At 48.0% G+C, this 15,662-nt stretch overlaps 1 protein-coding gene across 6 annotated transcripts in view; it reads right to left on the bottom strand.

Moving 5' to 3' along the window:
* RBM33 (RNA binding motif protein 33) overlaps nucleotides 1-15,662 on the bottom strand; it is a 149,205-nt gene that overhangs the window by 9,378 nt on the left and 124,165 nt on the right. For 4 of the 6 annotated variants that reach the window (XM_062192913.1, XM_062192918.1, XM_062192917.1 and 1 more), the window contains 2 exons: nucleotides 11,164-11,373; nucleotides 8,717-8,905 (listed from right to left, as the gene is read on the bottom strand). In XM_062192913.1, the coding sequence (XP_062048897.1) occupies nucleotides 8,717-8,905; nucleotides 11,164-11,373 (399 nt within the window). The remainder of the gene's footprint in view (nucleotides 1-8,716; nucleotides 8,906-11,163; nucleotides 11,374-15,662) is intronic. The other 2 variants (XM_062192915.1, XM_062192919.1) reach the window with 1 other exon arrangement.

Raw genomic sequence — 15,662 nt, 5'->3', positions numbered from 1 at the left:
TTTTTTTTTCTTTTTGACAGGCAGAGTGGATAGTGAGAGAGAGAGACAGAGAGAAAAGTCTTCCTTTTTGCCATTGGTTCACCCTCCAATGGCTGCTGCGGCCAGCGCATCGCGCTGATCCGAAGCCAGGAGCCAGGTGCTTCTCCTGGTCTCCCAAGCGGATGCAGGGCCCAAGGACTTGGGCCATCCTCCACTGCCTTCCCAGGCCATTGCAGAGAGCTGGCCTGGAAGAGGGGCAACCGGGATAGAATCCGGCGCCCCAACCGGTACTAGAACCTGGTGTGCCGGCGCCACAAGGCAGAGGATTAGCCTGTTAAGCCACAGCGCCGGCCTAGAGTGCTTCTGCAGCTCTGAAATAAAGGGATGCCTGTTCTGCCTTCCAGCACTTGAAGGAGTTGCCCAAAGCTGAAAACTGATGTGCATTGTTTTAAATGCCAGCAAAGCGAAGACTCCTTAAAGTAAGCCCAACTTAAGAGATGCGATTCTTGGGCTGCACCCTGGACCTGAATGAGACCTGCAGGGGCAGGGATCTGGCTGGACAAGCCCTCCAGGTGAGGGTCTGTGAACCATGGGCGAAGGACCACGCAGCAAGCATCTCCTTCCCCTTTCAGGGCTGCGTCGGGGATGAGCCTGGGCCTGCCCTGCCCAGCACGGCCCTCCTCTAACCACCTCTGTACAGAGCTGTGCAAGGCCTTCTTCCCGGGCCTCCCCTCATGCACAGCTTGATCTCTTGCCTGAAGCCCGAATCATACTCCCATGGCCAACAGAGAGCAGTAATTGAATACTCTCTGGACGGTGTTTTGGGCAGCTCTGTCACATGCTGGTTCTCAGAGAAAACTCCCACCACTTCCTCTCTCCCTCCACCATCACAAAGTGCTGGCCCCTTCGATGGCACCTCTTGTGTTCACTCTGACTCCAATGCTTGGGCTTTCTCTCTGGCCCACAATGCAGTGCCTGGGGCACTGCTCCCTCTGCCGGCAGACTCTGGAAACACCTCTGTGACTTCTGCAGCACCGCACCCCGGTCCTTCCTGCCCTACACTTCCACAGCCTGTCCTACCCGGAGCTCTGCAAGGAGCCCTCTGTTCTCCCCTGGTCTCCTTACGAGAGGGCCCAATTAGTATTTTCCATTATGGTTTCAGATCTCATGACCTTGTCTGGACCTTCTTCGAACCTGTGGCCTGGGCCCTGTTTCTTTCCCAACTGTCCTAAACTCTGAAATGACTGAACCGCTTCCCTTCAAGATCCACTTCACCCAGCAGACATTCCCGGGCAGCGAGAACCTGATGCAAAGTGGCTTCTCATCAAGCGCTTTTACTTCCACAGCAAGCTCAGAGCTGGTCAAGGTGAGATTCGTAGAGGTAACCCCACCTTACACTGGATGGCTGGGATACGCTTCCTGAATGACAGATTTCTCTTCTGAGAGCTGTTTTCTGAGTTCATGGCGGCCTCTGAACTGGCAATATTAGACAGGGACTGGAAAACAGGCGGAGACTCGAAGAGCTCTCCAGCACCCTGAGTACCCTCTAGGGACAACGGGGTCCCCCTCCTAGAAAGCATACCTCGCCCCTAGAGGAGCTGGTAACCACAGCCAGCCAGAGGGTGCACCTGCTGACTCCACTTCTCTCACTGCTTTAACTTGCTTTCAGTAACAGGAGGTCTCAGGCCGGCGCCGTGGCTCACTAGGCTAATCCTCCGCCTGCAGCGCCAGCACCCCGGGTTCTAGTTCCAGTCGGGGCGCCGGATTCTGTCCCGGTTGCCCCTCTTCCAGTACAGCTCTCTGCTGTGGCCAGGGAGTGCAGTGGAGGATGGCCAGGTCCTTGGGCCCTGCACCCGCATGGGAGACCAGGAGGAAGCACCTGGCTCCTGGCTTTGGATCAGTGCAGCGCGCCGGCCATAGCGGCCACTTTGGAGGGTGAACCAATGGAAAAAGGAAGACCTTTCTCTCTCTCTCTCACTAACTCTGCTTGTCAAAAATAAATAAATAAATAAAAGAAAGAAAGAAAAAAGTAACAGGAGGTCTCTTGTTTCTTTCATTCCCTGCCCTTCCAGACGACACCAGGGAGGGCTGCAAGGGCAGCAAAGCTACCTTTAAGCTTTTATTCAGTATGAAGGGGGAAAAAATTCTAGTCTTTGTTCTTGCTGCAAGTTTTCAAGGTTTGGTTATAGCTCAAAAGAAAATTTTAAAAGACCATGCTTCTCATTGAGAGCTACTTGCCCATTAGCCAATATAATCAGAGTCCATCTGGTATTGCTAAGAGATCTAAACCAAGAACTTTCAATTAATTAAAAGTACACTAATTGGGCTGGCACTGTGGCAAAGCGGGTAAAGCCCGCTGCCTGCAGTGCATCCCATAAGGGTACCGGTTCAAGTCCCAGCTACTCCACTTCTGTTCTAGCTCTCTGCTATGGCCTGGGAAAGCAACAGAAGCTGGTCCAAGTCCTTGGGCCTCTGCATCCAGGTGTGAGACCTAAAAGAAGCTCCTGGCTCCTGGCTTCAGATCAGTGCAGCTCCAGCTGTTGCAGCCATCTGGGGAGTGAACCAGCAGATGGAAGATCTTTCTCTCTCTCTCTCTCTCTCTGCCTCTCTGTAACTCTGCCTTTCAAATAAATAAATGTTTAAAAAAAATACACTAATCTTCAAAACCTCACAAAAGTACTTAACAGTAATTTTACCTGTTTTGTCATGATAAAAAGGAATAAAATAATACAATGCTACTCAATTTTCATAATTTGTTGATGAGTAACTTTTCATAGTTACACGGAATGGTACATCAAGCAAACAACCAGACTTGACAGGCCTGACATGTAGGGAGCTAGGAACCTCATGCAGACTCCCTCCTAATCCTTGCTGAGACACAGTCTGGGCTGCAGGCTCTGTGCTGAGGCCCCTCCTAGCTGGAGAATTCTAGAATCCTCTGCTGTAAGTGAGAGGCTGACAGCACCCTTAGTGGAGAAGACCACAAGGCCGCTCTGCAGCTCTGACTCTTGCTACTCGTAAGGAAGGGAGCGTCTGCCCCTTAACTGGAGGTGAGGAATGGGCATCTGCTGGGCCTTTGTTCTCTGTAGCTTCCCACACGGCTCAAGGCTGCTCCTGCACTTACTATTCGCATACGCAGCGCCAAGTTGTGTGTGGTAGAATACAACCGTTAACCGCGGCCTCATGGCCTCGCTTCCGTAAAATGACTTTGTTGGATGACATTCCACAAATGTTTACCAGGTGAGTACTCCAGAGAAAAATCCCGTGTTGACTAAAGCAAATGTGAATCCCACCTTCAAGGTTATAATCACTCACAATGACTACATCTGCGGGAAATCTGGCCTGCCTACGTGGACATGCCTGGTGGGTGACCAGGGAGCAGACAACGCCCCGAGGGCCACTGCCTTATCACCATGGGAATCCCACATCAGCAGGGTCTTCCAGGACACTTCAGGTTCACTCCAAGACCAGCAGCACTCCGGGGATGGCCCACAGAATGCGAGCTGCCCGCTCCTAACGCAGCCTGGACTGGCTCGGGCAGGGGATTCAAATCCTGTCTGCTGGGAACAGGAGACATTTACTGAGTGTCCACTCTGTGTGGGGTGCCATGCGTACGGCTGGCACATACTCATATATTATCTCATTGATTCCTACTCTGGGAGATGTTTGGTATTTATCTCAGTCTTCCAGACTGAGAACACCTGGGCTCATCAAAGTGAAGTATTCTGTCTACATGTTGCACACCAAGAAAAGTCAAAATTCGGATTTTTTAAAAAATTTACTGGAAAGGCAGAGTTACAGAGAGGGGGCGGGGGATGGGCAGATCTTCCATCTGCTGGTTCACTGCCCTAATAGCCACAATGGTCAGTGCTGTGCCAGGCCAAAGCCAGAAACCAAGATCTTCACCCGGGTCTCCCACGTGGGTGCAGGGACCCGAGCACCTGAGTCATTATCTGCTGCTTTCCCAGGCCATAGTTGGGAGCTGGACTGGAAGAGGAGCAGCCAAGACTCGAACTGGCGCCCATATGGGATGCCAGCATCACAGATGGCAGCTTTACCCATTATGCCACAATGCCAGCCACCTTTTAAGATTTTTTAAAATTTAGTTTTCATTTATTTATTTATTTTTGAACATCAGGATCTTTTAAGTCTTATCTCAAAGCTCACTCTTGCTGCTATTCCCAGGGACGTTCGGAAGGTCTAATACATTGGCAAAAGACGAGCTGAGAGCAGCTAACTGTTATCCCCCGAGTCTCACAGAACTGTGGGAAGAAATGTGTACGTTAATGCAGCACAGTGCCTGGCACCGGTAAGCATACTCCAGATGGCAGCTGTCAGCAGGACGCTCCCTCGTGCCCACTGCAGTCCTGATAATTTTACTGGGCATCACAATGGAGAAACAGCTACATGAGGGCTCTTCCAAAAGGTGAAAAATGTGTACTCAAACAATGCATGAACTTCAAAATGTTTTGCAACCAAATAAACTTATCTTTCAATCCTATTTTCCACAAACTTTTTGAAGTCCCCTCTTTTATATGCAAACCTTATGTTCTTATAAGGAAATTACTTTTTTGTGTTTTTACACTATTAACTGTAATTACACGATGAAAAGTTTTTTCTTCTAAACGCAATTTTAGGTAAAACTCAGCAAAGAGGGAAATAAATATGACCAAGCCAAGGGTACTCCCCGATTCCAGCTGCTGCTCTGGCTTCTCACGTTGAGGACAAGCAAGCGGTTCTAGGTATTCCCCAGAGCAGCTTCCTGCTGAGCGCTGGCCTCACTTCCTGAAGAGCAACGTGTGGCATCCCAGGAACCTCTACTCTCCTCTCTCCCGTGAGGGGAATCCTCTTTCTTGTTTACTTAGCATGAGCAGTTACCACGTGGCTCTCTTTCTGACTGTACCCTTTCTCCTCTGAAATTCTGAAACACACTGCTGTATGTCTTACATCATTCCTATCTTCTGGTTATGAGAGTTCTACAAAATCTTGTCCATTTTCCTCACTCTGTAAGCAATACATGTATAGAATAATATTTTGGAAATACAACAGGTTTTCTAGAAAGGCTGACGAGCAGTCCTCACTGCTACACTAGGGAAAGTTCTCAGAATCCATGGAAGTATAATTAACATGCAGTTACCAGAATTTTCTGTAAAAGGTCCAAGTACGTGTCCCTCCTGCTTGACACCACTACTTGCTGTTATGCTACTGAACACTAGGTGGTGCCGTGTCCCAAACCACACAGAGACTTGACATTTTATTCTAAATCATTTGGGATACAACACACGGAGAAACATATTTTTATTCCAGGTGATGCTGGAAGCCCTGGGTCACTTAGTACAACTCCTTTAAAGTATATACCTGAAGCATAATGAAGTCTTGTCATGAGATCTGTAGTTCCTATTGTTATAAAATTTATACATACTAGTATCATTTCTTTGGTCATCTCATGGTGGTGGAAGCTTGCTATATCATTTTATAAATTTAAGAAATCTAGTATCTTCTGAATGCATTATTTAAAAATCTATAAACTCCCACTGATATCATCTATTCCATGGGTTTAAGCCTATAGGAAATGAGAGTGTGGAAGGCTGCCCAGGTCTAAGTGCTCGATTCCTCACTCCTCAGGAATCAAACACGGTGGCACGAGACGGCTCCTCTACTTCACTGTAAGGGTGACTGAAACCTAGCAACCTTCATTCTTGTTTGCATATTTTTTTCTCTGAAACAGTCATCAATCAATTCTAACATTGCTTTTGCTGACTTTTTTAGAGGCCCCCGTCAAATGTTCTAACATCACAATTTCTAATTCTTTTCAGAACCAAAAAAAGGGGACAAATGGAAGAAAACAACTACTCAAGGGATGTACAGGTGTCAGGGTTGTGGTGCAGCAGGTAAAGATGCTGCCTTTGACACCAGCAACCCTTATGAAGGCTGGTTCCAGTCCTGGCTGCGCACTTCTGATCCAGATTCTTGCTATGTGCCTGGGAAAGCAGCAAAAGATGGTCCAAGTACTTGGCTTCTGCTACCCATGTGGGAGACCCAGATGGAGTTCCAGTCTCCTGGCTTCAGCCTGGCTTAGCCCCACTGGTTGCAGCCATTTGGGGAAGGAACCAACAGATGATGATCTGAGTGTGTGTGTGTGTGTGCCCCTCCCCATCTTTGACTCTGCCTTTCAAATAAATAAATAAATAAATCTTTTCAAAAACAATGAATAAATTTTAAAAAGATTTATAACCCCCAAATTCAGAATTCAAGCTTTAAGACAGATAAAAAAGAGCCTGGGTAAAGTTGCACGGCACTAAGTTAACTTTCACACTGCAGCCTTTGGGACTGAATCACTAACACTCCTGGAGGAGCAAACAGTACGTGCTGTTCACAAGAAAATGATGCAGACAATGAAACAAAGCAGTACCGTCGGCAGCTCACATATGGAATAGCAGCTCTAAGTGCTGCAGGGAAGAGAATCCTCAGGGACGTGAGCTCGTCACCAAGCACAGGAAGCCATGGTTCGGAACACGGCTGAGCTCCAGGTCTGCTGAAGTTTGAAATCACTGGTAAACTGCTATTTGATGCGGACTTCTCAAGCACCATTTGCTTAAAACTATCTACTATCAGGTCCTGCAAATTAATCTGTAATATCATCAACTATCTTAAACTACTCTTGAACACAGGCTTATGGCCTCTGATAACTGAAAAAATGTTCTTCAACGTAGGACTAGGAAACCACTATTAAAAACAGAAGCCAAGGCCGGCGCCGCGGCTCAAAAGACTAATCCTCCGCCTTGCAGTGCCGGCACACTGGGTTCTAGCCCCTCTTCCAGGCCAGCTCTCTGCTGTGGCCTGGGAGTGCAGTGGAGGATGGCCTAAGTGCTTGGGTCCTGCACCCACAAGGGAGACCAGGAGAAGCACCTGGCTCCTGGCTTTGGATCAGCGCAGTGTGCCGGCCGCAGTGGCCATTGGAGGATGAACCAACGGCAAAGGAAGACCTTTCTCTCTGTCTCTCTGTCTCTCTCTCTCTCACTGTCCACTCTGCCTGTCAAAAAACAAAAAACAAACAAAAAAAAAAACAGAAGCCAAGGTTTTGGGGCTAATTTTTCATGATCATATATAAGTGAAAATTGAACCTAGCATCTCTATAGGAATTCAATGTACTGAAGATTATAGGAATTAAACCTACATAACAGGCATAGTTTTAGAAGGGCCTTCATCTACTCGTGTTTAAGAATTCTCAATAATACACGGACATCTAAAACATTATAAATTAATTATCAACCCCATCTAATTGTCTCCAAATTCACCCAGGAAGAAAGCAGCTGTAAGACATTAAAAGAAGGCACATTTACTCTGTACATCCTAACGTTTCCATCATTTCCAAACTCTCTGTCCTCCAACAGGGACTCTGCTGGGGATGGTGAGAGTGTGACCAAGTGGCAACGGGCCCAGAAGAGGAGCCCTGGATGGAAAGGCCAGCCAGCTTCTTCACTGGGTCACCCGCAAGGCTCCAGTGCTACAGAGACCAGGGCTTCCAAAAGAAACATTTTTACAACAGACTGGAATTCTGTTCACTTCATATTCACTCATTTCATTTGTAGTCAGCTCAGTAGAGATTTCTAAACACTGGGAATAGTTTTAAAATTGAGACAAACTCCAGGATAAATCACTGTCATAACTACAAAAATCTAAATAAACCAAGTTCCATAGCTGTTAACGTGTGAGGCTATTTCAGGAAATTAAGGACAAGAAAGTTGAGTACTTTTAACATTTGAAAAATTCTTACAGAGGCTGGTGCTGTGGCACAGCGGGTTAATGCCTTGGCCTGAAGCGCCAGCATCCCGCATGTGTGCCGGTTCGAAACACGGCTGCTCCACTTCCGATCCAGCTCTCTGCTATGGCCTGGGAAAGCAGTAGAAGATGGCCCAAGTCCTTGGATCCCTGCACCTACGTGGGAGTCCTAGAGGAGGCTCCTGGCTCCTGGCTTTGGATCGGCACAGCTCCAGTCGTTGCAGCCAACTGGGAATGAACCATTGGATGGAAGACCCCTCCCTCCCTCTGTCTAACTCTGACTTTCAAATAAATAAACAAATATTTATAAAAAATAAATAAAATACAAAATTCTTACAAAAACGAGGCAGGGTTTTGGTGAAGGAATTTAGGTTGTTGCCAGGGATGCCCACTTCCCTGTCGGACTGCCTGGCTCTAGTCCTGGCTCCTCAGCTTCCCATCTGCTTCCTGGTTTGTGTATCCTGGGAGACAGCAGATGGTTGGTCAGATTCTTGGGTCCCTCCCACACACGTGGGTTGGCCCAGCCCTAGCTACTGTAGGTATTTAGGGAGGGAACCAGCAGATGGAAGATTGCCCCCTGACTCTGTCTCTCTCCATGCCTTTCAAATTGAAAATAAAAATTTTAAAATTATTACAAATAAAACCAGTGATTTGATGAACACAAAATTTGTAATTACGTGTGAACTGGAGAACAGCTTGAGGACTTCAAAGATAACTTGCTCAGTCCTACTATTAACATCTTAAAATGTGTAATTAAGAATCTGAAAATGTGAAGACAATCAAACTTTGACGCAAAGGTTCCAGTACCAAGAATGCTCTGCATAGCATATCTTTCTTCCCAAGTATTGTTAACATGACACAACACACACCTCAGGCACTATGCTTTCAATCAAAAATGATTTAGTCTGGGGATGTGACAACCTGGTCACTAACGCCGTCTCCCCACATCACCCACCTGAATGGGCCCCACTGACATCAGCAGGCTCTTGAGCTGGGCATCAGTGGTCGACGATGAGAGCCCTTCCACGGACACCACGCAGGGCTGCGGCTTGCACTCCACAACGCGCAGGTTCTGTTTGTTGGGCATCAGGCGCCCTCGGCCCATGGGACCTGCCACTCCTCTGCCTCTTCCATGCATAATGGCCTGGCAACAACAAAGGTAGAACACTGCTGAGTTTGGGTTTTATCCACTGTTACTAAGATACAAAGATGAGCCAATCCCTTAGGACACACTGAAACACACCATGGGCTACAGGAAGTTCTGTGATTTGCTACCCATGGTGAGAGAATGGCTTAATGAGCTACAATACCCAGCAAGTCGAGGTGGAGGAACAGAAAAGAAAGGACAAAGTTCTCAGAGCGCTACCATCGTCCTATAGATGAAGAACATATGGGAGTGTAACAGAGTTCAGGACTCGGATCCACTCCTCACCGTGCCCAGAGTCCAAATCTCTCACACCACCTTAAAGGCTAGTCTCGGGGAGACCCACTGTCCGCAGTGCGAGAGCCACCATGCAGTCACAGCAAGTACAACACTGGGTACCCAAATCTTGTCTTGTAAACTATCTGTATCCGCCACCTCCTAAACCCCCAGTGCGGACGTGCAACGAGGGCCTCTCACAGGGTCTTGTCCCTGTGCATTTACACACACCGGCAGAGATCTTAAACAAACACCTCTGCCACAACTCGGTGTTCTCCAACCCCCAGTGCTGACCGCACCAGCTCAGTGTGCGTAGACACATGAGGAGAGTCTGTTTTAAAAAAAGAGACAGCTGATACTGCCGGGATTCTCTCCTAATAAGGAAATTAGAGAACTTGCACCTAACTTCTCCAGCTAGTAATAATGAAAGGCAGAAACGTGCAGGCAAAGTGGAACTGAACAGCATGAGGTTTCCAGATGTTCTACCCTAACTCTGCCTCATAACTGATAAAGACGGACAAATATGGCCTCTCCATCCATCACAGAAAAAGGCAGAGAAAAACTTAGCTGGCAACCAGAATAGAGTGATATTTTTCTAAGGTCTTTCTCACTTATATCCAAGGATATCACCTGAAGGAGAGAATTTAGATTGGAACAATCTTTAACAATTCTATTACTGGGACCTGTGGTGTGATACCACTTACAACGCCAGCCAGCATCCCACAACAGAGCGTCTGTTCAAGTCCCAGTGCTCTGCTTCCAATCCAGCTCCCTGCTAATGTGCCTGCAAAGGCAGAAGATGGCCTAAATTCTTGGGCCCCTGCCACCCACGTGGGAGACCTGGATGGACTTCCAGGTTGGGGTTTCAGTCTGATCCAGTCCTAGTCAATGTAGTCATTTACTACTTTATTAACGGGACTATTACCTGATCTGGTCTGCTAAAAAATGGCATACTTTTGTTTGTTCTTACACCATAAAGTGTTGATAATACTAAACAGAGAGTATAGCTGTCCCTCAGTCTCCAGGGGGATTGGTTCTAGAATACTCCCAAGACCCAAACTGAGGATGCTCAAGTCCCTTATAGAAAATGGTGTAGTATTTGTATATAATCTGTGCACATCCTCCCACATACTTTACCTCCTCTCAATGCCTCCTACAATGTGAATGCTGCCTAAATACTTGTTCTGCTGTATGGTTTGCATATGTTCAGTACAGACTTTTCATAAGGAACATTTTTGAACTGTAGTGGTTGGATCCACGGATGTGAACCCCATGGATAGGGTGGGCCGACTGTAATTTAAATCCTCCACAGAGACCCAGAATGGTCTTCCTGTTAACACTTAGCAGTGAGATAAGAGCTGGAAGGACTGGAGGCTGCTAGTCCATCAGGAGGAGGCCTACAGCAGGTGCCACCACTCCCTCTCCCCTGCCTTTCTCCCCCCGACACGTGGGGAGGGCCATGTGCCTCCAAAGCCAGCCACCCTCCTATCGCCTGTCCCTAGAAGCTTCCGGAAGGTGTATGGGCACTCACTCCACCCCATTGAAAACGGGACGTGAGGGGTGCCTGGTTTCCTTCCTGCATGACAGATAGACCCACAGGACAGGGAAGGACTGAGGAGCCAGAACCAGGCCACTGTCACTTCCCAGGCAAGTAACTTCACCCCCATGGCCCTTGGTTTCCCCTCCTGGAAGCAGGAATTGCTTCTGTACTTGAGAGGTCCCTGGCAAATCAGCATAGAAGAAAAGTATGCTTGGGCTGGGGCTGCCTGCGTGGTGCACACAGGCAGGCACCTGCGAGCTGGGTGCGGACTGCAGCACAGCTGTGGGGGCTACTGACCCTGTCCTGTCCCTGGGGGGAAACGTCACTGTGTTTTCAAGGCTCAACAAAGGAATGTGGAGACTTGTTTATTGAGTGCCTCTGAAAAAGGCAGGGCACCCAGGAGAGAGCTTCTAACGGTACAGGCTGGAGGAGCAGGCAGTACCTTCTTTGCTGGGTGAATTCCTTGGATGCTTTTGATCCCTGGAGGCACGGCTGAGTGCATGTGGGGCCCCACTGGTGGGTGCTGGGGCTGCTGAAGGGCCCCCTTGGTCAGCGTCACCTTGCGGGCAGGCTGCTGGCGCACTTCCACAGGCTGTGGCAGCCGCTGGGGCTGACCCTCTGCGTGGAAAAAGCCGTCACTTTCTCCTCCCTGCTGAAAGCAACAACACGGCATACCATTCAGTGTCTGCTCACCCCACCACTGACAGCTCCCCGCTGCACCAGGGAGCCCACCCCAGCCAGTGTCAACCGAGAGGCAAAGTCATTCCAGACAGGTGGGCAACGGGATGTGCCATCTCGCAGACAGCCAGTACAGACATTTCTAACTGGATAATGGCTAGGCTTTAACAGTATTTGTCAAGTTTACATCTCCATTTTTTTAAGATTCATTTATTTATTTATTTTGAAAGTAAGAGTTACAGAGACAGAGGGACAGACAGAGAAGGAGAGAGAGGATCTTCCATTCACTGGTTCACTCCCCAAATGGCTCCATCAAAGGCACTGGCTTTACCCATTATGCCACAACTCTGGCCTCTGTTTCTGAACTTTAAAACAGTAAGATCTCTGTTAATTTCTGTATCCACTTAAGAAATCTGTGATTATAACTTTCAACCTAACTGAATCATCAGCCTAACCTCACTGGTTACGGCGAGAACGTGATACTTCCCTGCCTCCTGGGGAGAGCTGGGGAGAGTGACCAAGCACACAGCGAGCGGCTCTCAAAGAAGCACATGCACTCTCTGAAGTCCAGAAGGATCAGAAAGCTAACCCCCTGCATGAACGTTCCCTCACTTCTCGATCTTAAAGCTTATTAACTAAGAAACAGCTATACTCTCGGGTTCTGTTCTCCATGCTGCCTGGACCACTAGGCAGCGTAAAAGACATCACTGGACGGTACCTGACCGCTGCCTTCAGTCTTACACACGGTACCTTTCCAGCAGAGGAGCTGGAGATGAGGAAGGAATGAGCGAACATCAAGAACATGAGACCCTGTCCTGTTAAATTCTGTGATTTTAACAGAAACGGATGCTTCGAGTTAAAAGCTTAGATTAAGACTTTGTTAACAGGATGCCCTACTCTCAACATAAACAGGAATCAACACTGGGTAATTAACCTTCCCTGTCACGGCCACTCAGCTATGTCAGAATCTCCGAAGTGAAGTCAGTCAACTAGCTCAGGTCTGTATATCCAAGTCCCTCTCTTCCTCCCCAAACTTAGCTTTTAGAGACCATCGCATGGAAGACCGGACCCCACCCAAAGGGACGGCACAGGGACTAAAGGAAGATGGGTGTAAAGTCTACTACGGTCGGTCGAAGTAACTGGTACCCAAGGAAAGCTGAGGTAACAAATGTCACAGAAGTGCAAGACGTCAGGCCACGGTAACAAAGAGGTGAGCAAACCTTCTCTCCTCAAATGAAGTATAAAACTGGACAAAACTGTCTCCCTCCCCTGAAAAAAACCATCTCAGGACAATGGAAATCGACCAAAGTTAAGCAAAAGAAGCAGCTCTTATTCCTGAGATCTGAGAACGGTGCTGTGTGTAGCTTCCAACCCGGCGCTGTGCCAGCAATCACGGCAGCTACAGCAAGCACAGGCTTGGGCAGGAAACCCAGAGGGGTGCGAACCCCCACAGCAGCACCGTCAGCCAAAGGACCAAGTCAGTGGCGATGCCTCGGGGAAGCCCAGGGACCCTGTGCTTCTGCTCATAGCCCTGACCGGAACAAGCAGCACACTAGTCAGAAACCTGCTGAGGAAACTCTGCAACCGAAAAGGCCACAGAAGGCCTGTGCAAGGTCTCCCAGTGGTGCCTGGGAAGCTGCGGAGCTCAGAGCTCCGACCTGCCCACAAAGAGATCACTGGCCGCAGGTGGCTGTGCAGGGTCCAGGGCCCTGAGCACAGTCCCTCACAATCACCAGCTGGCCACTAAGCAAGGCAGAGCAAGAGGGCTGACCCCCAGGGAAGACAAGCTCAACAAGAAAAAGAAGAATCCAAAACCACACAGACAACAGGTAAGCCACATGAAAATGAAGCCACAATATACCAAAATTTAGTGGGTGCAGATAAAAGTTACCTCAAAAAGGAAAAAAAAAAAAAGATCAAAAATCCGTAATTTGAGTTTTTATCTACTAAAAAAATTAAATTCAAAATAAAACTGGGGGCCAGCGCTGCGGCTCACTAGGCTAATCCTCCGCCTGAGGCGCCCGTACTCCAGGTTCTAGTCCCAGTTGCTCCTCTTCCAGGCCAGCTCTCAGCTGTGGCCTGGGAGGGCAGTGGAGGATGGCCCAAGTGCTTGGGCCTGCACCCCATGGGAGATCAGGAGGAAGCACCTGGTTCCTGGCTTTGGATCGGCGCAGCGCCGGCTGTAGTAGCCATTTGGGGGGTGAACCAACAGAAGGAAGACCTTTCTCTCTGTCTCTCTCTCTCTCACTAACTCTGCCTGTCAAAAAAAAAAAAAAAGAAAAGAAAAAGAAAATTGGGGAAAATTAGGAAGATTACAATGCATAGCAGTGATACAGTATATAGAAAGCTAGAGAAAAACACTGAAATTCAAAGTTGGGGTTTTTTTTTGGGGGGGGTTCAACAAAGTGATATTAATTATACTGAACATGAACAAAAGAGGAGAAGACAAATAACCATAATCAGGACACAAAGGTGGACCGAGCATCACAACAGACCCTACGGAAACTGAAAGGACATCACAAACAACTTGACATCAACACAACGAGCAAAGGGACACATTCTCCAAGACACAGGTATCAAAACTGACTCAAAGCAAGGAGACAATTCAACCGGACCTCTAAGAACTAAAGACATTGACCCAATAACTAGAAACCGTTCACAGAGAAAAATTAAGTCCAGACACCTTCACCAGCAAATCCTATCAAATACTGAAGGAAAAAAGGACTAACAAGCTTACACAATTTCTTCCCAGAGAAAGCAGCACCTTCTCACTCACTGAGCCTGTACTAGCCTGACACAAAAGGTAAGAACATCAAAAGAAAGGACAGCCACAAAAGAATATTCTTCATTACCAAATATGAGGGGAAAAAAAGAAGCTTCACAGATATTATCAAACCTGAGCGAGTAACACAGGTACATCTCATGATCAAGTTAATATTCAACCCAAATACGAGAAACTGGGTTAATACCCCAAAATAAACTAATCACATGAGCAGTGTGAAGGGCCACTTAGTAATCTGCTTTTTTTTTTTTTTTTAAAGATTTATTTATTTATTTGGAAGTCAGAGTTAGAAAAAGAGAAGGAGAGGGAAAGGGAGAGGAAGAGAAGGGGTAGGGGAGAGAGAGAGACAGAGAGCAGTCTTCCATCCATTGGTTCACTCCCTAGATGGCTGCAATGGCTGGAGTGGTACCAATCCGAAGTCTTGAGCCTGGAGTTTTTTCTGGGTCTCCCAGCGGGTACAAGGGCCCAAGGACTTGGGCCATCATCCACTGCTTTCCCAGGCCATAGCAGAGAGCTGGATTGGAAGTGGAGCAGCCGGGACTTGAACCGGCCCCCATATGGGATACTGGCATGGCAAGTGGCAGCTTTACCCACTATACCACGGCACCGGCCCCACAGTCTTCTGCTTTTGTCAAGTCAGGGCTACTGAAGACCATCAGTAGAGTTGCTTGGAAGTGCTGCTTTTACTGGTGGTCATTTCTGTCTGACAAAGTGATATTGCCCACGTGAAAATGGAAGCACTACAAAAAGGCAGACCAGCAGCAGGACTGGATTCGTGTAACTATCAGGATGCTGATGTGTGCTTTTTGAAACTTCTCCACGAGGCGTGATCAGGCAACCCACTCAGGCACGGATGGGAATATTCCAAGGGCACAGTTTGCCCAAGTCTTTACTACACAGCTCTGTTCTAGGGCAGGCAGACAGGCAGCTGGGCCGCCGCTGGAGACACCCACATCCCATACTGGAGTGCCAGTTCCAGTTCCAGCACCTTCGCTCCGGATCCAGCTTCCTGCTAATGCATCCTGGGAGGCAGCAGATGACGGCCCAAGTGCTCAGGCCCCACCACCCACGTGGGAGACCCAGATGGCGTTCTGGGCTCCTGCCTTTGGTCTGTCTGCTGTAGGCATCTGGGAAGTGAACCAGCAAATAAAAAGATCAATGTCTGTCTGTCTCTCTCCCTCGCTCCCCCACTCTGCCTTTCAAGTTGAAGAAAATACACATTTAAAATAAATAAGTAAAAAGATTTGCTCTTTCTATTTTTGTATATACTTGAAATTTTTTATGCTACAAAGTTTTAAAATTTGATGACATATAAGGATACTTCAAAAGTTCATGGAGAGGGGCCAGTGCTATGGCAAGATTAGTAAAGCCACCTCCTGCAGTGCATCTCATATGGGCGCCAGTTCGAATCCCAGCTCCTCCACTTCTGATTCAGCTCTCAGCTATAGCCTGGGAAAGCAGTAGAAAATGGCCCAAGTCCT

The sequence above is a fragment of the Lepus europaeus genome, chromosome 5, assembly GCF_033115175.1.
Source record: "Lepus europaeus isolate LE1 chromosome 5, mLepTim1.pri, whole genome shotgun sequence".
NCBI classification, from domain to species: domain Eukaryota; kingdom Metazoa; phylum Chordata; class Mammalia; order Lagomorpha; family Leporidae; genus Lepus; species Lepus europaeus.
This window is presented reverse-complemented; position numbering and strand designations above follow the sequence as displayed.